The sequence below is a fragment of the Notolepis coatsorum genome, assembly GCF_963971535.1.
Source record: "Notolepis coatsorum genome assembly, chromosome: 2".
Lineage (NCBI taxonomy): Eukaryota > Metazoa > Chordata > Actinopteri > Aulopiformes > Paralepididae > Notolepis > Notolepis coatsorum.
In genome coordinates, this window is record NC_140166.1 from 214763799 (window position 1) to 214789266 (window position 25468).

A 25468-nucleotide genomic window follows, 5' to 3' on the forward strand; every position below is an offset into this window, starting at 1 on the left:
TAGGAATACAGTGGAATAGAATAATATGTAGCAGGGCTGTGCAATTGAGCAGTATTGTGCAAAAAATATGAACAGTGTCATGTTCAGATGCTCACAGTTTTGAGTGTATATACACATATATAGTAAGGTAGAACACAAGACTGAAAACGCCAGCCGATTGCTGAATTGGTTCAGCATGTTCTAAGTATTTCTCTTATCAATTACCAGCTGTATGATCGATCAGGCCTGATAGCTCTGAGGCGGTTTTAGCTTATGCACGAGAGCATCAGAAATGGCTATTAGACGATACACGTATCAACAACCGTTTATTGCGCCGTCTTAACGCTTCAGTGATGTTGAAACTTCTAGAGGTCTGCGTCTCGCTGCTTTAACCTCTCAGCTGTGCTAGAAACTTGTCACCTGGAACTGTTCTGTAGCATCGCTTTGCTGCTGAAATCCTTTGTATTGCCTTTCCTCGTTCATTCGCCTCTAATGTGAAGCATTTCCTGTTATCTTATCAATTTAAACCCCAGCTCCAATTTTTTTATCGTCTGTGTGTCTCTCGTCTCTCCATCGTCTGTGTCTCTCGTCTCTCCATCGTCTCTGTGTCTCTCGTCTCTCCATCGTCTGTGTGTCTCTCGTCTCTCCATCGTCTGTGTGTCTCTCGTCTCTCCATCGCCTGTGTGTGTCTCGTCTCTCCATCGTCTGTGTCTCTCGTCTCTCCATCGTCTGTGTGTCTCTCGTCTCTCCATCGTCTGTGTATCTCTCGTCTCTCCATCGTCTGTGTGTCTCTCGTCTCTCCATCGTCTGTGTGTCTCGTCTCGTCTCTCCATCGTCTGTGTGTCTCGTCTCTCCATCGTCTGTGTCTCTCGTCTCTCCATCGTCTGTGTCTCTCGTCTCGTCTCTCCATCGTCTGTGTGTCTCTCGTCTCTCCATCGTCTGTGTCTCTCGTCTCGTCTCTCCATCGTCTGTGTGTCTCTCGTCTCGTCTCTCCATCGTCTGTGTGTCTCTCGTCTCTCCATCGTCTGTGTGTCTCGTCTCGTCTCTCCATCGTCTGTGTCTCTCGTCTCGTCTCTCCATCGTCTGTGTCTCTCGTCTCTCCATCGTCTGTGTCTCTCGTCTCTCCATCGTCTGTGTCTCTCGTCTCTCCATCGTCTGTGTCTCTCGTCTCTCCATCGTCTGTGTCTCTCGTCTCGTCTCTCCATCGTCTGTGTGTCTCTCGTCTCGTCTCTCCATCGTCTGTGTGTCTCTCGTCTCTCCATCGTCTGTGTCTCTCGCTCACTGACTCGAGTCGCGATGCTTATCAGAAGGCACAGATCTGCATTGGCCGAGTAGCATCATGTGAGATGATGATTAACAATGCATGCGATTGACCTGTGAGTTTCCCGGGGCTGTTAAACCAGTGTGCCGTAAAAAGGCTAGAAAAGCTGGAACAGAAAAACACAAAATAGAATCATTCTCAATAATTGAGTGGTTATTGGTCCGCATAGGACGGCGTCTGGGTCCAGTAGACTGAATAATATACTGTGTACAGGGTTGTAGGTTAATCGCTTATATAAACGTCACTATTACTAGATTAGCCTGCTATGCAGGAGCCTGAAATATCAGTCTGGATCGACAGCAGGAAGAAACATTAGCAAATGGATGATCCTGTCTGTAGCTCCCCAGCACTCAGCCTAATGATGAGTCAGCGTTTTAGGAAGGAGGAATGTTATCCCTGCATCGGTCATGATGATAATTATTTCCCTATTGCTGATGGCTTTGAATATATAATAACTAGGGAGGCGCCGATCAGACTTCTTCAGTCCCGATGCTTTGGCTATCAGTCCGATACTGAGTACTGATCCAATCCATTACTTTTAAACAGTGTAGACTTGGACGGACCATCGTTTTGGGGTCATTGGATAAAAATGATTGAGATATAATAAAACCCAAAGAGTTAACATGTAAAAAGAAAAATGCTGTAAATCAAGTCACTTTGCTTTGATTCTTGGTATTGGATTTTTTTCAAATTCTATTCAGACTGTGATAACGTGTAAAAGTGTACATGCAGGTGAGGCGCTGTGTATTCATATCCACCACTCCAAGGTAGGGCTGGGCGATAAAACGATCGATAATTATCGCGATATATTTTAATAATCGATAATAAAAATGATATCGATAATTATAAAAAAATATATATTTGTATTGTGACCTGCAACAGGGTAGCTTTAAAACCAGAGACAGTGGACAGACTTGTCTTTCTTGCCTGCAACTTGAAGTAATGACTTTGCTTGTCCAAATGACAATACTGACTAAATTGAGATTTATTTATTTTTCTTTGCTTTTGCTTTCTAATTTAAAATACAGTTTGAAACCGTCTGTACACAGTAGGCTATGTGTGCTAGCAGAGCTAGACTCCAGTCGCGAGTCACGGTGCATGTGTGCGGTGGTTTGTCCACCAAAAAAGTGCCAAAAGATAGAAAAGAAACTAGCAGAGCCAGAACTGTTCAACTCCCCTGGAGCCACAGCCAGCAGAGAAGCCGGTTTACTTTAGCTTTTCAAACCAGCTGCAGCCTGAGAACTGGAGTGTGAGGGGATGTAACACTAAAGATGGCGGCAACGACAAAGAATTGCTGCAAAAGAAACATACATTTGTTGTTTAAATTTTTTTTTCATTTGTTTTGATAACATTATCATATCGTTATCGTGATAAAATGTTTGGCCATATCGCCCAGCCCTACGTTCCACCCTATACATACAGACACATGTGCAATTGTGCGTACATAGACCTGGGTAGTCATAGTCAGGTGACAGTTCTATGGCCTGCCTGCTTCCTATGGTCTCTACTCTCTACCATAGGAGTTTCTCAGGGTAGCTGGTTTATATGGTCTCTACCATAGGAGTTTCTCAGGGTAGCTGGTTTATATGGTCTCTACCATAGGAGTTTCTCAGGGTAGCTGGTTTATATGGTTCCACTTATTCATTTGGTCTGACATTTGACAGGAGCAGAGTTTAGCTACTGGTCGGTTGGGGCGCCTGTTTAGCAGGGAGGGGATCTGGGGGAAGATGGCGTGAACTTAACTCTGTTACGTTCCCCCAGTGAAACTCCTCGCTGTCGGGTGAAAAGAAGTGGCTGACGACTCCACATGTATCGGAGGAGACATGTGGTAGTTCTACACCCTCCCCAGACTGACAGTAGGGCAGCATGTGATAGTCTACTCTACACCCTCCCCAGACCGACAGTAGGGCAACAAGCAGGAAGGGAATTGGCATTACCGACTAAATTTGTCGTATGGAAGGAAACAAGTAGGGGGAGGTGTCGTGTTCTAATGCTAACCCTCTGATTCAACCTGATGCCTGTCTGTCTCTGCACCTGATGCCACTCCATTCCATCCATCATCTTCACTTGTTTTTATCTGTCATTCTTCTGTCTCTTGTCTCCCCCAGGTGATGACACACACACACACACACACACACACACACACACACACACACACACACACACACACACACACACACACACACACACACACACACTGCACTTGATTCTCCTTACCCTATTCCATTTTGCAGCCCCCCCCCCCCCCCCTAACCCTCCTCTGCCTCTCACCTCATGATCTTCATCATTCTGTTCCATATGTATCCCATCCCGTTACCCCACCCCCCACACCTCTGCAATGTGTGTGTGTGCATAGCATACCCTTCCCCCCACTCTATGCTGCAGACAGATGTCTAGTTACTAGTTTACAACAAACAGGAGCAGAATGAGAGCTCTACTAATCACTCTCTCACTCACACACATGGACACACGCTCACTCACTCACTCTCTCACTCACACGCATGGACACACGCTCACTCACTCACTCTCTCACTCACACGCATGGACACACGCACACTCACTCACTCACACGCATGGACACACACTCACTCACTCTCTCACTCACACGCATGGACACACGCACGCTCACTCACACTCTCACTCACACGCATGGACACACACACGCTCACTCACTCTCACACACACGCATGGACACACGCACGCTCACTCACTCTCTCACTCACACGCATGGACACACGCACACTCACTCACTCTCTCACTCACACGCATGGACACACACACGCTCACTCACTCTCACACACACGCATGGACACACGCACGCTCACTCACTCTCTCACTCATACGCATGGACACACGCACGCTCACTCACTCTCTCACTCACACGCATGGACACACACTCACTCACTCTCTCACTCACACGCATGGACGCACGCTCGCTCACTCACTCTCTCACTCACACGCATGGACACACGCTCACTCACTCTCTCACTCACACGCATGGACACACGCTCACTCACTCTCTCACTCACACGCATGGACACACGCTCACTCACTCTCTCACTCACACGCATGGACACACGCTCGCTCACTCACTCTCTCACTCACACGCATGGACACACACGCTCACTCACTCTCTCACTCACACGCATGGACACACGCACGCTCACTCACTCTCTCACTCACACGCATGGACACACGCACGCTCACTCACTCTCTCACTCACACGCATGGACACACGCTCACTCACTCACTCTCACTCACACGCATGGACACACACACGCTCACTCACACTCTCACTCACACGCATGGACACACACACGCTCACTCACACTCTCACTCACACGCATGGACACACACACGCTCACTCACTCTCTCACTCACAAATGTAGATGTAGGTATTCAATAGCTCTCATCGGTCAACATTACAGTTGACAAACGTTAAAATAGACGGACATAAATGGACACGCAATGAAAGAGTCGAACGAGTAAAATAAATGTGGTGGACAAACAATATAATCCGTACTTAAAATAAAAAGGGTAGCAGCGAATTTCGTTTAATTTCAAACCTTTATATAAAATCACACGGCATATAAAATCATAACAATAAGACAACAAGGCGAGACAAAAGTAAGGATAACAAATCAATTAAAACATGTACAACTTGATTGATAAAGGTAGCCTAGGAGATGAAGGTTTTAAACTCTGCAACAGAGGGGAGTATCTCAAGCTTTAAGGACTGTTGGAGTTCATTCCATGAGCTAGAGGGGCATCGGAGCAAAAGGCAGATTTACCCTGCTCAGAGGAAACTCAGGGGACCTTAAGGACCAGCCAGTCACTATTCCATCTCTCCCCCAGCAGGTGACGATGTCTTTACTTCCTCTTAATCCTTTCACAACCGCACTACAGAAGGTTAACCTTTCATTACCACACTACAGACGGTTAACCAAGGGTTAACCGTCTGTAGTGTGGTAGTGAAAGGGTTAACCGTCTGTAGTGTGGTAGTGAAAGGGTTAACCGTCTGTAGTGTGGTAGTGAAAGGGTTAACCGTCTGTAGTGTGGTTGTGAAACGGTTAACACTTTGTCGTGTGGCAGTGAAAGGGTTAACCGTCTGTAGTGTGGTTGTGAAACGGTTAACACTTTGTCGTGTGGCAGTGAAAGGGTTAACCTTCTGTATTGTCTCAGTGAAAGGGTTGACCCTTTGTCGTGTGGCAGTGAAAGGGTTAACCTTCTGTATTGTCTCAGTGAAAGGGTTGACCCTTTGGTAGTGTGTGGTAGTGAAAGGCTTATTAACCCCAACCCTCTCCCCCAGGTGATGATGGCTCTGTCGGGCCACCTGAGCTCGGTGGAGTCGGAGAAGCAGAAGCTGCGGGCCCAGGTGCGGAGGCTCTGCCAGGAGAACCAGTGGCTGCGGGACGAGCTGGCCGGCACCCAGCAGAAGCTGCAGAAGAGCGAGCAGAGCGTGGCCCAGCTGGAGGAGGAGAAGAAGCACCTGGAGTTCATGAACCAGCTGAAGAAGTACGACGAGGACCTCTCCCCCTCGGTGAGGAGCTGCCACTCCACCTCCATCCTCCTGTCACTGTTGTTGTGAGATTAAACGCCATTACTCTGGGCGACAGTGGCTCGGGAGCGTCTCTACAATCCGTAGCCGCATTTCTGCAGACCCCTCTCTGATTGGTTGAACTCCATTTCTGCAGACCTCTCTCTGATTGGTTGAACTCCATTTCTGCAGACCTCTCTCTGATTGGTTGAACGAAGCCCCTCTCTGATTGGTTGAGCGAAGCCCCTCTCTGATTGGTTTAGCTCGTCACGCGGTAAAAGGAGGATGTAAAGTTATCATATCAAGATTGAAGATAAAAAGATATGTACTACCAGATTTGCGTATAACGTTATTTCGCGTGACTTCGCGGTTTATTCATAACGTTATGCACATTTCACAACACAGCCAGCTGTTAGAAACTGTACATTGTAACATTATATAACATAACAGAATTAGTTATTATTTCGCTGTTTATTCACATAACGTTATATTGTTTACACTGTCTTTCTTCTATTATAACCCTCCCAAATCATATTCAGAAAGTATCACAGAGACTTCTATTGACCAAGGAATTAGTTATTATTAGTAAGACACAACATTTAATGACAAACCAATTACATAATCCAACATATGTGTAAAGGCACACACAACATATTCCAGTTAACGGTATATTTTTTTAATGATTCGTAATACTTCCATGCGTATAAATTGCGTTCGCGACCTCCATGTTTTGGGGGTAGTCATCAGAAACCTCGGATCCGGGATTCGGTTCCCATCCGTCGGGCAACAACTGTGGGTTTTCAGCCTCTCTCTCTGGAGCTTAACGGAGTTTCGACTCCTGGCTAGAGGAGCTTGTCGCGGCTCATGCGCATGCGCGCGCTCGGCCAATCAGAGAGGGGTCTGCAGAAATGGCCTCAACCAATCAGAGAGGGGTCTGCAGAAATGCGGCTACGAATTGTAGAGACGCGGCTCGGGAGGTAGAGCAGTCGTGGAAGCGGACATGACCGGTTAGCCTAGAGGCATTGTCCCAACTAACACCTCCCCGAAAGGCTAACCGGTCATGTCCGCTTCCATTCATTGTGCTAAGCTAGGCTAACGTGCAGCCAGATAGCTTTCTACTGAACGCACAGAGAGGAAGCTGGTATCTATCTTCTTGTCTCTCTCTGGAGAAGACGGTAAGCTAATTTCTCAAAATGTTGGCATGTTCCTTTTAACTTCCATCCAGCAGCCACATTATTCTTCCAGTCCAAAGGAAAAGGTCTGGTTGTTTACCTGCCAGTAGTGTCTCGTAGAGCAGATGACACACCACAGGACGTGCCGGCGTCTGGCCAGCTTGTGTAACCCCCCCCCCCAGTCTGAACAAAGCTATTTACAAACCATATTAAATATTTTAACCGCTTGCTTTTTTTGTTTGTTTTTAGAAGTGCAAACATCACTTTTTTGCTAGATAAGCTGCTACATATTTCGGCGTTACTTCAAAAGAAACGCATTACAACTACCGCTTCACGCAGACTAGGGGCTATATTCATTCACGATCCTTTGCAGTGTCTTCGGCTAGACGGCGATAGTTTCGAGGCGGCGCGAGTCCATACACGGTAGTCACACAAGCGTAGACAACCCTCACAGTGATGTATGTTGTGTCAATCTGGTCTCGGGTCGGAACTCTTACTTCCAGACACGGTGATGAAGAACACAGGGACCAGGTCTGTGCTTACAGGTCCGGTCATTGTGAACCAAGAGGCAAGACTGTTCTCAGGTCAGCGCAGTTAATCCTAATGATTAATGAATGTGTTGCTGTACTCCAGGGTCTTCCCCTGGGAATCACTTCTTCTTGGTGGAATGAATTGCCTCTGAAAAGCAATTTAGATGCAGTAACACAACCAATACAAATTAGACTCTTTTTTAGGGAACTCCTGTAGGGGTGGCGACTCCTGTACGTGATCAATACTGAGTGAGATGCAGGCAGGCCTTGATAAACAGGCATCTGTGTCACACCTGAACGATGATGGCTACACTTTGTTTTATAGTTGCATCTTTCTCTCTCCTCTCTTCGTCTCTCTCTTTGTCTCTCGCTCTCTCTCTCTCGCTCTCTCTCTCTCTCTCCAGATTTTCTAAATGTATTTAATTTAGTTAAATCCACCTTGTTTGCTTGTTTTGTGAATTTGAATATTCCAGGATATTCCCCCTTCTCTCCTCCTCACTCTCTCCTGTCCTCGCTTTCCTCTGTTCTCTCTCTCTCTCTCTCTCTCTCTCTCTCTCTCTCTCTCTCTCTCTCTCTCTCTCTCTCTCTCTCTCTCTCTCTCTCTCTCTCTCTCTCCCCAATGCACCACCGTTGTGTCTCTTTCTCTCCCTCTCCCTTAAAATGATAATATATGAAACAAAGACTTGGAATTGATTGATGCCACTCCCAAGCTCTGGTGTTAACCATTCTCTCTGTCTGTCTCTCTCTCTCTCTCCCATCTTTCTATCTGTTTCTCCCATCTCTCTGTGTGTGTGTCTCTTTCTTTCTCCGTCTTTCCCATCTCTTTCTGTCTGCCTCGTTCTGTATGTGTGTGTCTCTCTCTCTCCCTCTCTCCCCCCTCCTCTCTCCTCTCTCTCTCAGGAGGAGAAGGACTCCGACTCCAGTAAGGAGACTCTGGATGATCTCTTCCCAGATGACCATGATGACCAGGCCCCAGGCAGTGAGTTTCCCTCCATCCTATCGACCATCCTAAGGGTGTGTCGACCGGGGGACGTTTTATCAGTTGTCAGCTCCTTTCTGTCATTCATTTCTATGCTACAGACACGACAGGCGCGCTCCTTTTCCCAGCGCCGCGCCTCGCGTTCTAGCGTTCTCGGCGGCCAGCGTTTTTTCGGCGGAGCGCTCCCAGCGCCTAAAGTTGAAACTAGTTAAACTTTTGGAGAGGAGCGCCGCTCATCAAGGTAACTCTTTTCGACCGACCAATCAACATCGAGCAAGTGGGGGAGCCGCGGCAGTCGCGAGACTCAGGAAAACGCTCTGAGCTTTTTTTTTTTTTTTTCAAATCGGTCCGTCTTGAAAAAAAGTCCCCGGTCGACACAAAGCCTAAGTCATCAGGAAGGGCACAACTCTACCAGCTGAGTAACAATGTTCATCAAAGTGTTGAGTGCTACAGTGTAGGTTAGTATATTAGGACAAATGCATGACCGGTTAGTTAAGGTTAGATTATTTTTATAACAATTTTTTTTCCAGATAATGGTTGTAGAAGTCTGTCTTTAGTCGACGGCGAAAGATTGGACGTGACTCGTCTTAATGATCTTATTATTGAACAGAGACACGTTGCCGTCCAGACGGAACCGTGAAACACCCATATGTTACAAACGGGCGATGAATCGGACCGGCGTCACGTCATCGGAGCTGTGACCACGCCTATTTTGGGGGGAAAACAACTTGGGGACTAAACAGACATTCACTAACTACATATGTCTATACTGAACACTGTGACCTCTATTTTTACTTCTATTTTACATGCTATACTATTTTATTTCATACTTATCTTGTCTAACACAGTCTCTGGAGCGTAACAGTAAGAAGCATTTTGTATAAAAGTATTCTGTACTTCTGTATGACAACTATTAAAGAAACTTGAAACTTGAACTACAACTTTAGGACAAAACACACATGCAGAAGATGATCAAATCCCAGAAATAGTCATTACCTCCTAGGTTTAGCCATCCAGAGAAGTGTTGTATTAAATGTCCAGGTAGGGAAATGGAGCCATATCCTGCAGTTGAATGTTAAAGGAACACGCCGACATTTTGAAAGGGTTAACGAGCTGCTTCAGCCTGGCTCTCTGCCAACCCTTTAAACCACATCGCAAAGTTACTCTGTACACTTCAGTAGCCACACATGATGTAGCCCATAGGGAATGAATAGGGGGGGCGGGCAAGGGCACCTCCGAGCCTGAGAATTACGTTCCACACAAATCATATTGAAGGGGGCTTCAATGCAGGTAATGATCCAATAAAAGTAAGAACGTTTCTAAGGGATGAGAGGTTTCTGATCTGAATGTTGAAGAGAAGTCCAGCCTCGGTAGAGTCAACTACCCCCCCTGTCTCTCCTTCCTCCCAGGGACATCACAGTCTCTCCCTCCTGTCTCTCCTTCCTCCCAGGGACATCACCGTCTCTCCCCCCTGTCTCTCCTTCCTGTCTCTCCCTCCTGTCTCTCCCTCCTGTCTCTCCCTCCTGTCTCTCCCTCCTGTCTCTCCCTCCTGTCTCTCCCTCCTGTCTCTCCCTCCTGTCTCTCCCTCCTGTCTCCTTCCTGTCTCTCCCTCCTGTCTCTCCCTCCTGTCTCTCCCTCCTGTCTCTCCTTCCTGTCTCTCCCTCCTGTCTCTCCCTCCTGTCTCTCCTTCCTGTCTCTCCCTCCTGTCTCTCCTTCCTCCCAGGGACATCACTGTCTATCCCTCCTGTCTCTCCCTCCTGTCTCTCCCTCCTGTCTCTCCCCCCTGTCTCTCCCTCCTGTCTCTCCCTCCTGTCTCTCCCTCCTGTCCCTGTCTCTCCCCACCCTCTCCCCCCGAGTCCCATATCTGACAAATTGTCAAAACCTCTTTCTACCACCTTCACCATATTGTAGAGCAGGCCCTGCTGCTGAATCACTTGGGAGCAGCGCAGTGTTGTGCGAAGGCAAGTGTGAACATGATGTAGTCATGATGTAGCAGAGAGTCATGATGTAGCAGAGAGTCATGATGTAACAGAGTCATGATGTAACAGAGTCATGATGTAACAGAGAGTCACGATGTAACAGAGTCATGATGTAACAGAGTCATGATGTAACAGAGTCATGATGTAACAGAGAGTCATGATGTAACAGAGAGAGTCATGATGTAACAGAGAGTCATGATGTAACAGAGAGTCATGATGTAGCAGAGAGTCATGATGTAACAGAGTCATGATGTAACAGAGAGTCATGATGTAACAGAGAGTCATGATGTAACAGAGAGTCATGATGTAACAGAGTCATGATGTAACAGAGTCATGATGTAACAGAGAGTCATGATGTAACAGAGAGTCATGATGTAACAGAGAGTCATGATGTAACAGAGAGTCATGATGTAACAGAGTCATGATGTAACAGAGAGTCATGATGTAACAGAGAGTCATGATGTAACAGAGAGTCATGATGTAACAGAGTCATGATGTAACAGAGTCATGATGTAACAGAGAGTCATGATGTAACAGAGAGTCCCTCCATGATGTAACAGAGAGTCATGATGTAACAGAGTCATGATGTAACAGAGTCATGATGTAACAGAGAGTCATGATGTAACAGAGAGTCATGATGTAACAGAGAGTCATGATGTAACAGAGTCATGATGTAGCAGAGAGCCATGATGTAACAGAGAGTCATGATGTAACAGAGAGTCCCTCCATGATGTAACAGAGAGTCATGATGTAACAGAGAGTCATGATGTAACAGAGAGTCCCTCCATGATGTAACAGAGAGTCATGATGTAACAGAGAGTCATGATGTAACAGAGAGTCATGATGTAACAGAGAGTCATGATGTAACAGAGAGTCATGATGTAACAGAGAGTCATGATGTAGCAGAGAGTCATGATGTAACAGAGAGTCATGATGTAACAGAGAGTCATGATGTAGCAGAGAGTCCCTCCCCTCTTTTTCACGGCTCCTCGACGTCGAGAACATCGACACAATCCTTTCATCCCCAGTGTGTCTCGTTTTTACGTCTCATCGTATCCAGCTATTAACGAGGAGACCGGACGAGCGGGTGAAGAGAGGAGCGGAGGAGAGGAAAGAAAGGGATGAGAGAGCGAGGAGAGAGGAGTGTGGGTAGAGAGGCAGGATGCGCTCCACCAGAGCGCAGGGGCGGAACGCATCATCAAACACCAGCGCTGCTGTCTCTCATTGATCCTCCTCTCACCGCAGGAAATGGAGCTACATGATGAGAGACAGAGGGGGGGGGGGGTACATGATGAGAGACGGAGGGGGGGGGGGCTACATGATGAGAGACGGAGGGGGGGGGGGGGCTACATGATGAGAGACGGAGGGGGGGGGGGCGTGCAATGGAGCTACAGTATGAGAGACGGGGGCGGGGGGGGGGGGGGTTGAGGAGGACTGCCTGGCGAACGCTGGAGTGGATTAGAGGGTTTATCATCCTCCTCGCGCTCGTTCTAGCTCTCTGAAACGGAGGCTTTAAGAGGAGGGCAGAGGTGATGGTGGTGGTCCTGTCGTCCAAACCTGGAGGGCCACCATAGAAGAATCCATGTTGCGATTTGATATCAACAACTTTTGACATCTGGAGATGTATATAAGAATTTTATTTCTTTCTGCGATTGGATGCCAATCACTTCTGTTCTGGATATTACTCAGAAACCCGCCCCCCCACCCCTTATGGTCAATAAACCCAGGGAAGCCATACATTCCCAAAATGCCCGAGGTCTCTAGTTTGTGGTTTTTAACGTTTCACGAGGCTGTGATTATCCTAGAGGTCACGATAAGTCATTTTATACGGTGAAGTTTAAAAATAAATAAATACATTGATGATGATAATAATAATAATGATATGGCTACTACTACTACGGCGACTAACGTCGGCACACGTGAATACAATTGGGTTCAATGGATTCACAAGAGTCCGATTACTAGTCGTACCCGATTTATGCAATTTAAAGACTGGTTTAGAGATCCCAGTATGCAGAAATATGCAAATACACCATTTATTTATACAGCATGGTTTTTGCTCTAAACTCCGTGGGATTAGCATAGAGTGGTGGGCACGTCTGTAAAGGGGGAGACTCGTGGCCATGAAACCCATTTTCATATGAGAGCGTCTATCCTCCTCCTCCTCCTCGTGCTTCTCACTCGAGCTCTGAAAGCGGAGGCGTTGAGAGGAGGCTGGCAAGAGGCGGCAGCAGCAGAGGTGAAGCCGGTCGTCAAAACCCACGTCTTATGCACCGCGGAATGCATCTGGAAGAGAACGTAACCACATGTTCTCGTGTATCGGGGAGTGGGATGGAAATCAAAGCGGTCGGCGATTTTCATTGCCCATTTTTCCTCCCCGCACGTAATTTGTACAGGTGGTGGGCCGGGGGCGTGGGTGAGAGAGGCACATGGTAGTGGAAAATACTTTGCAGTAGACGAGACTGACTCCGCGTAGAGAGGCACAAGAAGTACGGGGCGTTCATAGCATTCAGGTTGCTATGACGATGCTAGTGTCGAGCTTCACTGTGCGTCAGAGAAAATAAAAAATAAATGTCTCTGACCATCAGCACAGATGGATCTCTGGCTGTTCTTGTGCCCATATCTGTCAATCTTCTAAGAATAGGAGCGCTGATCACTGTGACCTACCTGTAAAACGACTGGTCTCAGATCAGTGCTGGCACTCTTAAGGTGCTTGGTAAACACAGGCCTTGGTGCGTGCGCTTGTGAACACCTGGTATCACTTGCTGGCTCGGCGTAGCCGGGTACTTCCTGTGTGGGGAGGGAGCGGTGATATTACTGCCGAGGACCGGCCCTGCTCTCTAGCTCCACTCAGTATATATAGAACCACGGGCCTTTAACCCTTTAGACACCCACCGTAGACACATTTCTGTCTCTTTTAAGAGGGAGATAGCAGGTCAACAGTAGATGATCTTTAGGAGGAGATAGCAGGTCAACAGTAGATGATCTTTAGGGGGAGATAGCAGGTCAACAGTAGATGATCTTTAGGGGGAGATAGCAGGTCAACAGTAGATGATCTTTAGGAGGAGATAGCAGGTCAACAGTAGATGATCTTCAGGGGGAGATAGCAGGTCAACAGTAGATGATCTTTAGGAGGAGATAGCAGGTCAACAGTAGATGATCTTCAGGGGGAGATAGCAGGTCAACAGTAGATGATCTTTAGGGGGAGATAGCAGGTCAACAGTAGATTATCTTCAGGGGGAGATAGCAGGTCAACAGTAGATGATCTTTAGGAGGAGATAGCAGGTCAACAGTAGATGATCTTTAGGAGGAGATAGCAGGTCAACAGTAGATGATCTTCAGGGGGAGATAGCAGGTCAACAGTAGATGATCTTTAGGGGGAGATAGCAGGTCAACAGTAGATGATCTTTAGGGGGAGATAGCAGGTCAACAGTAGATGATCTTTAGGGGGAGATAGCAGGTCAACAGTAGATGATCTTCAGGGGGAGATAGCAGGTCAACAGTAGATGATCTTTATGCATCTTTATGATAAAACAGCATGGTTTTCTCTCCAAACTGCATGGGATTGGCATAGAGTGGGTATGTCTATAAATGGGGAGACTTGTGAGGTTAGAGGTCAGGGGTCAAAACTTTTGGAGCATTATTTATGGGCGAAGGACAAACCCATGGACTCCTCCCCTAGGTAAGTGGTACTGTAGTGGTACTGTAGTCTAGTTTCATGTGATGCCAGTATCCTCCCTCCAGCTCTAATGCTGAGCTACAGTCTCTGGAAGACGGGCCGACTCCCCTGTGGGTCTGAGAGCGATGATGAGAAACCCTATCAGCTGTTTCCTGACCACACACACACGCACGCACACACACACACACATACACACACACATACATACATACATACATACATACATACATACATACATACATACATACATACATACATACATACATACATACATACATACATACATGCATGCATACATACATACATACATACATACATACATACATACATACATACATACATACATACATACATACATACATACATACATACATACATACATACATACATACACACACACACACTATCGACACACACACTTCCAGACTATCGGCACACACACACACACACAGACGGACTCATCTCCAATCTATACGGCAATAATTAAGAATTAATTAACTATTACAAGTTAATGCATTGCGGTTTCAATTCACATTTTAGATTAAGGAAATAGAGGAATCTATAGCGCAAAAAAAATAAAATCTGTTTTAAATTAGAATGGATCATCATCACTGAACAAAAGCCCAGTACTGCTCAACAAAGCTGTTTTTTACTATCACACAACCAACGGTCGCCGTCGGTTGTGTGATAGTAAAGGGTTAACCTTCTGTCGTGTGGCAGTGAAAGGGTTAACCGGCTGTCGTGTGGCAGTGAAAGGGTTAACCTTCTGTGTATTGTCGCAAGTGAAAGGGTTAACCGTTTGGTGGTGCGGCAGTGAAAGGGTTAACTCTGAACGGGTTCCAAAAGCGGAACCGTCGAACGGAACCCCAGGTGCAGCCTTGAGGCGGTGGAGACTGTGGGCAGCTTGAAGTCGGAATGATGTCGGAGGGCGACAGTGGCTCAGGAGGTCGAGCGGCCGTCTGGTAATCTTAAGGTTCCCGGTTCGATTCCCGGGCAGCATGTCGAAGTGTCCTCGATCAAGACAATTAACCCCTAATTTCTCCTGATGAGCAGGTTGGCACCTTGCATGGTCGCCTTCGCCATCAGTGTGTGAGTGAATGGGTGACTGTGAGGCATGAATTCTCCTGGTTTGGGAATAGCACCGCACAAGACCGCAGCAGACTACAGAGAGTGGCCCGTTCAGCCGAACGCACAATTGGAGGTGGGCTTCCCACTCTCCAGGACATTTATAATAAGCGTTGCAGGCAGGGGTGCAGTCGTAATATGGGCGAAGGCCAAACGCCCGCGCAAGCGTGCTCCCGCGCGCGCGTGCAAGCGCACGCGCATACATGTTCCCTCTGTTGATACACCTTGTCTCATCCTTCCAGTGAAGTCGGGAGATCAAGCAACCCCCCACCACACCTACAGGGCTTGTATTTGGTTGTCGGTATCCTATTATTATGCAAAGTCTAGGTGATAAGTGGCGCGACGAGTCATTTTATCACCTAGACTTTGCATAATAATAGGATGCGCGCACTTCGGCCTCAGTGACGAAGGCCAAACGCCGTTTGACCGCGTTTGCCCAGCACTGCACCCCTGGTTGCAGGGCCAAGGCTAAGAGAATAATCAAAGACTCTAGTCACCCAAACAACTGCCTCTTTGAACTGCTGCGGTCAGGCAAGCGATACCGGAGTCTCATGGCCGGTACAGAGAGACTCAGAAGGAGCTTCTATCCCCAGGCCATCAGGATGCTCAACGACAATGACACTATGTAACAAAACATCAACTACACTCACAGCACACACATCCACATGTACACACTCACTTTAAACAAACACTCACCTTACCACCCATTTTATTCACTTTAGACACTTTAACACACTTTATATTTATCTATTATTAAGAGATTTGCACTACATTCATACCTCATTTGCACCCTACCCTACGTTCTGTACCTCATTTCATTTCTGCATTGTACCTCACTGTTACTCATTTTACTCTGTATTGTATATTGTATACGGTATGTATATTGACTGAACATTCCTTTACTTTCTTTTTACTTCTTAATTACTTTTTTTTACTGTATGAAGCACACTCATGGGCTCGTACAGAAACAAGCATTTCATCATAAAGTATTCTGTATTTTATTATGACAAATAATAAACAAACTTGAAAACTTGAATTGTAAAGCGCTTTGGATAAAAGCTCGATATAAAAGCTCTTATTTAAAGGCAGTCCATTCACCATTTATAAATGCGGTCCATGAATTCACTGTCAAAACCTAAAGAGGAGAGACTCCAAGGTGACTCAGGGATAGAAAGGTTTTATTTCTGTAGCTAATGTGTGTCAAGTCAAGTCAGTTTTATTTATTTATATATAGCGCATTTACAACGACTAAAAGCCAACCAAAGTGCTTTACAGGTAGGACACAATAAAAAAAAACACGTACAATGCAGTAACAAATACAATACACAGAGTAATCTCTCGCTCTCTCTCTCTAATGGGCTTTATTGACATGGGAATAGGGATGCACTGATCCGACTTTTTCAGTCCCGATACCTGGCTTTGGGTATCGGCCGGTACCGATCCAATACCATTATCTGTATACCATTGTGCCCTTCCTGATGACTTGTCGTACAGAACTTGTACGTCGCTTTGGATAAAAGAGTCAGCTAAATGACTAAATGTAAATACCCATTGTTCAATTAATAAACTGTATGCCTCACTGTGTGGAAGACTGGGATCATTCTTTTGTGCAAGGCAACATCAGGCTTGACTTAAAACATTACTTTCCTAACTTAGTGAAACTAAATGTAACAAATTAACACAGATATAAATGTACTGAATTGTTATTTCATATTATATTATATATAATTTTTCTTTTTATCCTATATATATATATTTTCTTTACCGATACCCGATCCAGCTGTTTTAGTGATATCGGGGCCGATATCAATATCGGATCGGTGCATCCCTACATGGGAAACATACGTTTACATTGCCAAACAAAACAATCAAACAGAGAAATCGATACAGTACAGAAGGAATCTTTAGTGATTGACAGTCTTTATGGTGGTTGTATTCCGTTGGATGTCATTTTCTTGTCACAGCAGCTCACAAATGTTGCTGCTGTGTTTGCACATTGTTGTATTTCACCCAGTAGGTATGGGAGTTTTGAGTTATTTTCCATGTTTTCAAAGTCTCTTTGGGTGTTTGCAATTTGTGGGAAGTATAATGTCTCTGATGTCTTGGTATAGTGGGCAGGTTGTTAAGAAGTGTAACTTGGTTTCCACCTCATCTTGTGTGCAGTGGGTGCACAGTCTGTCTTCTCTTGGGAGCCAGGTCTGCCTATGGCGGCCTTTCTCGATGGCTAGGCTGTGCTCGCTGAGTCTGTACCTAGTCAAGGATCTTCTTAGTTTTGGATTGATTGATCGATTGAAAACTTTATTAACAGATTGCAGAATAGGTACAATACAGTACAGCTCAATACAAACAACTGCTAAGAGGATGCAGACCAGAAAAAGACTTTTGTCTCGTTTACATCAGGGTCCCCCATTTTCAATTCATCAAGACATTTATGACATACAAGACATACAGTACTGTGTAAGAAAAAGAGATCATAAAAAAAAGATATACATCCTCAGTCACAGTGCTCAGGTATTCTGCCACTGTGTACTCTCTGTTTAGGGCCAAATAGCATTCCAATTTGCTCTGGTTTTGGGTTGATTATTTCCAATGTGTCATTATTTTAGTTTTCTTATCATTTGGTCTCTCCTCCCCCCCCCCCCCCTCTCTCTCTCTACAGTCCAGCAGCCTCACAGCAGTGCAGCAGCAGCAGCAGCTCAACAGGGAGGTTACGAGATCCCGGCCCGCCTGAGGACGCTCCACAACCTGGTGATCCAGTACGCGTCTCAGGGCCGCTACGAGGTGGCCGTGCCCCTCTGCAAGCAGGCCCTGGAGGACCTGGAGAAGACCTCCGGGCACGACCACCCGGATGTGGCCACCATGCTCAACATCCTCGCCCTGGTCTACAGGTCACTACCGCTTTATTGTACAGCCGCGTAGAGCACTGGTTCTCAATGGGGGGGTCCAGGGAACGTGGGGTACAGGGAACGTGGGGTACAGCCGTGTAGAGCACTGGTTCTCAACGGGGGGTCCAGGGAACGTGGGGTACAGGGAACGTGGGGTACAGCCGTGTAGAGCACTGGTTCTCAACGGGGGGTCCAGGGAACGTGGGGTACAGGGGACGTGGGGTACAGCCGTGTAGAGCACTGGTTCTCAACGGGGGGTCCAGGGAACGTGGGGTACAGGGAACGTGGGGTACAGCCGTGTAGAGCACTGGTTCTCAACGGGGGGTCCAGGGAACGTGGGGTACAGGGAACGTGGTAGGGGTGGGAATCGCCAGAGACCTTACGATACGATACTATTGCGATACTTGCGTCACGATATGATAGTATTGCGATACTAAATATATCGCGATACGCTGAGTATTGTGATTTATTATAAAATTTTCAAATTTAATTTATTACCTTTTTTCAACTGCAAAGTAAAACTGTCAACATGTTTTATCTAATAAAATAAAGTTCAGTCTGTTCATCTCACTTCAATCATTTTTATTGCAGAACATGGTATTTTCTCAAGCAGACAGATGTAAACACTGTAATCTGTGTTGCATGTACCTGACAAACTGAACTGTTTGTATTACAGTCATATTCCAACTTAACTGAATGCACATGTGTGTGTGTGTGGACTACTGTACTATTACAGGTATTCAAATGAATAATGCAACTTCCTTATACAATTTTTTTTTTTTTATTTTTTTTTTATGAATAATTAAATATCGATACTTGGCGTCCCTGTATCGATACAGTATTGCCACGCAAAGTATCGCGATACTACTACGTATCGATTTCCCCCCCCACCCCTAGAACGTGCGGTACAGCCGTGTAGAGCACTGGTTCTCAACGGGGGGTCCAGGGAACGTGGGGTACAGCCGCGTAGAGCACTGGTTCTCAACGGGGGGTCCAGGGAACGTGCGGTGCGGTACAGCCGTGTAGAGCACTGGTTCTCAACGGGGGGTCCAGGGAACGTGGGGTACAGCCGCGTAGAGCACTGGTTCTCAACGGGGGGTCCAGGGAGCGTGAACACTTTAGGCAACCAACATGCGCTTCCGCGTTTCTCTGATAGGCCGAGCGCCTTCCGCGTTTCTCTGATTGGCCGAGCGCGGCTCCCCCTTAAGCTCGAGGAGAGAGGCTGAAAACCTGCAGTTCTTGCCCGACTGATGGGAGCCGAATCCCGGATCAGATTTTTCTGATGAATACCCCCAAAACATGGAGATCCCGAACGCATGGAAGTATTGATTGCGCCGTAACGAATCATTAAAAAAATATACCGTTAACTGGAATATGTTGTGCCTTTACACATATGTTGGATTATGTAATTGGTTTGTCATGACAAACTAATAAAAAATCGCGATTTCCGTTCATTGTAAACAATGATGAATGTAGTCACTGTGTGTTGTTGTAGCCACCGGGTAAATCGCGATTTTTTATTAGTTTGTCATGACAAACCAATTACATAATCCAACATATGTGTAAAGGCACAACATATTCCAGCAATTCAGAGCAACGCGGAAGCGCATGTTGGTTGCCTAAAGTGTTCACGCGTCCAGGGAACGTGGGGTACAGCCGTGTAGAGCACTGGTTCTCAACGGGGGGTCCAGGGAACGTGGGGTACAGCCGTGTAGAGCACTGGTTCTCAACGGGGGGTCCAGGGAACGTGGGGTACAGCCGTGTAGAGCACTGGTTCTCAACGGGGGGTCCAGGGAACGTGGGGTCCTTGGGGAGGTTTCAGGGGGCCCCCAGAAGACGGGGAATAGTTTTAATTTCACTCAGTTCACTAGAAGTTAATACAGTGAGATATTCTACTTTACAAGAGACAATTCTGATGGGTTTAACTTCCACTGTTTCTCTCTCTCTCTCTCTGTCTCTCTCTCTGTCTCTCTCTCTCTCTCTCTCTCCCTCTGTGGGGTGTTATGAAATGGGGGTTTGAGGCCATAGTGTATCAATGTCTCTATCCTCAGCAGGATGATGGTTGAGGACCACAGGTGTAGAGTGACAAGTAATCTGGGACAGAGAGAACGGGGATGGTATTCAAATCCAGGACGTTGTTGTTACATGGTACAGCCCGGTGAGGCACCAGGGTGTTGTTGTTGTTGTTACATGGTATAACTCGGCGAGGCACCAGGACGTTGTTGTTACATGGTACAGCCCGGTGAGGCACCAGAACGCCACAGAACCGTTACGATAAACAAAGACGAGGTTGTTTCCTCCGCGCCGTAGCTCTTCTGCGGAAGGGACACCGGTCGCCATAGCGATGAGATGCTCGGACTCCCAGGGAGTCGGATCCGCGGGAATCGGCCAGAGATGTTTATGGGTTCGAGTGTCCGCCGCACTTTGTCGCCGTGTCAACGCGTCGCGCGTGACGTCCCGTGTGAACCCGTAAACATAATCCGTGTGAAGAGAGAGAGAGAGAGAGAGAGAGAAGGAAACTGGTGGCAAATAACTCCGGCTCCATTCTACAGTCGACATAACTGTCCTGGGGCTGCGGAGGGACATTCCTGGGGGCTCGGCCCGGTGTCTTGGGTTACGCCGGGGGGAGGACTGGGGCCGGGGCGGGTCGGTCGCTTCATTGTTGGTTTTGAGAGACTCAGGATGGCTGGCTGGCTCTTCCCCCCGGAGTCGTCAATTAAAGAGTTTGAACGGCGCAGCTTCCAGTAAGCGGTCTGCGTTAGTTACGTAACGCCACAGACCGCCGCTCTGCCGCGTGGTCGTAATGAAACATCCTTCAACTCACTGCCCTCGCTCACATCGCTCACTGCTGTAAATCTGCAACAGATCATAACTGACCGTTGCACCTGCTGACCGCCTCCCAATCGCACGCATAGCCCTCACTCTTCTCTCCAACCCCTCTCACCTCCCTCCCTCCCTCCTTCTCCCCCTTTCTTCTCTCTCTCTCCCTCTGGTTCTCACTCTCCCTTTCTCTTTTTCCCTCTCTCTCTTTCCTTCTCTCTCCCTTATTTATTGTAATTGTCGTATGCATGTACATAACCTTGTTTTTGTTGCAGCCTCCCCCTTCCCTCAAAAGGCCTTTGCTTTTTGGTCAGGCTGCTTTTGTATATAAGGATTTGTTCTTACTTGCTTGCATGGGTAAATAAAGGTTCAGTAAAAATATTTAAAAAATATAAATTTGTTTGTGGTAGCTGGGGAGTCTCCATATGGTCATACTGGAGAGAATAGAGTTGCACGATACACAGATACTAGACAAGTGTCGCCATACCCAACTGTTAAAAACGGTTCAATAATACATTTGTATTGGTATCTATATATATTTTTTTATAATAGCCTGGCTGTAGTGACCAGGATTTTTTTTTTTACAAAGACTTAATTTCCTGTATTCTGGTGCAGGCATTTTAGAATGTTTACCCTTTAAATGCCAGTGTTTGTGATGGCATCACAAATTATTGTTAAAAAAACACAAAAAGTGAAATATTTTCAATATATCAAATGCAAAGTAGATTTTTCTGGGGGGGATTATTACAGGGCAGTGTCAATGATTAACAACAACACAGATTTGTATGGATTTTTTGTAATGTCAGATTTAACAACAACTCTTCAGAAAAGTAAGAGTATTTCATTTTTAATCTGACATTACAAAAAACATAAAAATCTAAAAATGATTATGATCAGGGCTGAAGTTGATAAGATTTATGACTGTTTAGACTGCGTTACTTACTATCACAGTGATCTCCTGGTTGTTCCCCACCTAGGTTATCTAACTATCGCGCCGCCGCAACTAGAAACACTGTCCTGGCCTGCTTCTAAGTTCAGTGACCTGACTGCAAAAAAAAAGGAACATTTATATTTAAATTATTATTATAATTATTTTTATCTGCACAGGCCGGGCCACCGGGAAAACTCCCGGTGCTCCCGATGGCCCGTCCGGGCCTCCTGCACAGAGCCACTTGACGTCTGAATACACCAACAACGTAACCCAATGTGTGTCGTCTCTTTGTGTCTCCTGTTTGTCCGTCCCAGGGATCAGAACAAATACAAGGAGGCAGCCAACCTGCTGAACGACGCTCTGGCCATCAGAGAGAAGACTCTGGGCAGGGACCATCCAGCGGTACGCTCTTCCTCCCCTCGCTAGCTCAGATAGGCCCTTCTCACGGCAGCCATTTTGACTCGTCATAGATGGGTAAACAAAAGGTGTAACCACGTGTGTATATAGAACAATAATGGATATGCTATAGGCGGTTTCTCTGTATTGATTGAATTGATTGAATTGATTGATTGATTGATTGATTGATTGATTGAAAACTTTATTTAACAGATTGCAGAATGGGTACAATATAGTACGGCTCAATACACACAATTGTTAAGGGGATGCAGACCAGAGAAAGACTTTCGTCTTGTTTACATCAGGGTCCCCCATTTTCAATTCATCATAATGTAATTCTGTTGCTAGGGAACAGTTTGGACCCAAATGTATTTCCGGTCATTTATTGCATTAGCAAAGATTGCAACAGAAAATATACGTGGGTCTTTTAGAATGTTATTGTTGTCACACAAACTGTTTATATCTATGGTTACAGAATAATGAATAATATATATCTGTTGTTACAGAATAATGAATATTCTATATATGTTTTTACAGAATAATGAATATTATATATCTGTGGTTACAGAATAATGAATATTCTATATCTGTGGTTACAGAATAATGAATATTCTATATCTGTGGTTACAGAATAATGAATATTCTATATCTGTGGTTACAGAATAATGAATATTCTACATCTTTGGTTACAGAATAATGAATATTCTATATCTGTGGTTACAGAATAATGAATATTCTACATCTTTGGTTACAGAATAATGAATATTCTATATCTGTGATTACTGAATAATGAATAATTTAGGGGTACAGCTCGGGCCCAAATATATTTCCTGTCCGCTATTGTAGACCGTTTAAAAATGACAACAATACCATTCTAAAAAGGACCCATGTTTATATCTCCTGTACAAAATACAATTGGGGTCCAAACTGTTCCTTAGCAACGGAACTCCATAGAAAGTTTACGGTCTATATTGGCAACATTGCAACAGGGAATAACTCTGGTCCATTTAGAATGCCGTCGAGTTAGAACGGGTTACACTGGCTACACCAACAAATCTATGACCGGTCAAAATGGCTGGTGTGAAGAAAGGGGCTTATTGGAACAAGTTTGTTGGGAGAATTCTCTCATTACAGCTCCCCAGTACACACAGAGTATCCACACACCGAGTATCCACACACAGAGTATCCACACACCGAGTATCCACCACACCGAGTATCCACACACCAAGTATCCATCACACCGAGTATCCACACACCAAGTATCCATCACACCGAGTATCCATCACACCGAGTATCCACACACCGAGTATCCACCACACCGAGTATCCACACACCGAGTATCCACCACACCGAGTATCCACACACAGAGTATCCATCACACCGAGTATCCACACACCGAGTATCCACCACACCGAGTATCCACACACCGAGTATCCACACACCGAGTATCCATCACACAGAGTATCCACACACCGAGTATCCATCACACCGAGTATCCACACACCGAGTATCCACCACACCGAGTATCCACACACCGAGTATCCACACACCGAGTATCCACACACCGAGTATCCATCACACAGAGTATCCACACACCGAGTATCCATCACACCGAGTATCCACACACCAAGTATCCACACACCGAGTATCCACCACACCAAGTATCCACCACACCAAGTATCCACACACCAAGTATCCACACACCGAGTATCCACCACACCAAGTATCCACCACACCAAGTATCCACACACCGAGTATCCATCACACCGAGTATCCACACACCGAGTATCCACCACACCAAGTATCCACACACCAAGTATCCACACACCAAGTATCCACCACACCGAGTATCCACACACCAAGTATCCACACACCGAGTATCCACCACACCAAGTATCCACACACCAAGTATCCACACACCGAGTATCCACACACCGAGTATCCACTAGGGCTGTCCCCGACTAAGGATTTGGATGGTTGACTAGGATTGGCCAAAATTTGCCGTTAGTCGACTATTGGTTGACTAAAAAATATATATATATATATATATTTTATTTTTATTTATTTTTTATTTATCATTCCATTTGGGCTGTGGGGGGTGCTTAATGTCTGAAGGAGTCGACTGAAGGCTTCTTGTCCTCTGCAAAAGCATGCAATTGGTCCACTGATGGATACATCTTGATATTTGTCTAGTCTAGTGTGTTCATTAGACTGGTGAAATCCTCTTTCAGTGCCTCTGTGCCCGTTTTCTTAGGCAGTTAGCCTCTGGTATGCGTGCCATTAGCGTTAGCCACACTTCTAGGCCTCTTTTCTTTTGGAAAGAATGATAAAAAAATAATAATAATAATATTTATTTTTTATTTTATTTATTATATTCGACTAAGAGGTTGGCCAGTCGACTATGGCTCCTTTCGACCGATTAGTCGACTAATCGATTAATAGGGGTCAGCCCTAGTATCCACACACAAAGTATCCACACACCGAGCGCACCACCAGCGCAGACGGCCAGAATTAGACCCGAGGCAAATGTTAAAATTGGATTCAATTATTTTTCTGGCACGTTGAACTTGTGTAGCGATAAACGTGTCCTATTTAGCCTCGGCTAGATGAGGGCTTTCTGTCCTCCGGCGAATAGATTCCGGTCAGCCATAGTTTCTGGCACATTTAACTCGAATAGATCTAAACGTGTCCTATTTAGACTAAATTGAAATGTTTTATCCTCCGTTATATATACATTATACAACAATAACACGTCCAGAACGGCACTTGGAATGATTTACGGATGGGAATGCGCCGAGTTACTTCTCCTGGTATCATCACCTCATCTGTGTCGTGAGATGCAGTGAAGATCTGAAGGAACCCGGCTCCTGGCACTCAGGGACTATATTTATTAACCCTTTCACTACCACACTAACAGAAGGTTAACCCTTTCACTACCGCACTACAGAAGGTTAACCCTTTCACTACCGCACTACAGAAGGTTAACCTTTCACTACCGCACTACAGAAGGTTAACCCTTCACTACCACACTACAGAAGGTTAACCTTTCACTACCGCACTACAGAAGGTTAACCCTTTCACTACCACACTAACAGAAGGTTAACCCTTTCACTACCGCACTACAGAAGGTTAACC

General features: G+C 46.0%; 1 protein-coding gene across 6 annotated transcripts in view; it reads left to right on the top strand.

Annotated features, from left to right (window-relative positions):
- klc1a (kinesin light chain 1a) overlaps positions 1-25468 on the top strand; it is a gene marked incomplete at its 3' end in the record, with an annotated part of 109512 nt that overhangs the window by 21487 nt on the left and 62557 nt on the right. For all 6 annotated transcript variants that reach the window (XR_014619421.1, XM_084308842.1, XM_084308844.1 and 3 more), the window contains 4 exons: positions 5610-5840; positions 8440-8518; positions 17961-18189; positions 22252-22339. Coding sequence is in view for 5 of the 6 variants with exons in the window: in XM_084308842.1 (XP_084164968.1) it covers positions 5610-5840; positions 8440-8518; positions 17961-18189; positions 22252-22339 (627 nt within the window). The remainder of the gene's footprint in view (positions 1-5609; positions 5841-8439; positions 8519-17960; positions 18190-22251; positions 22340-25468) is intronic.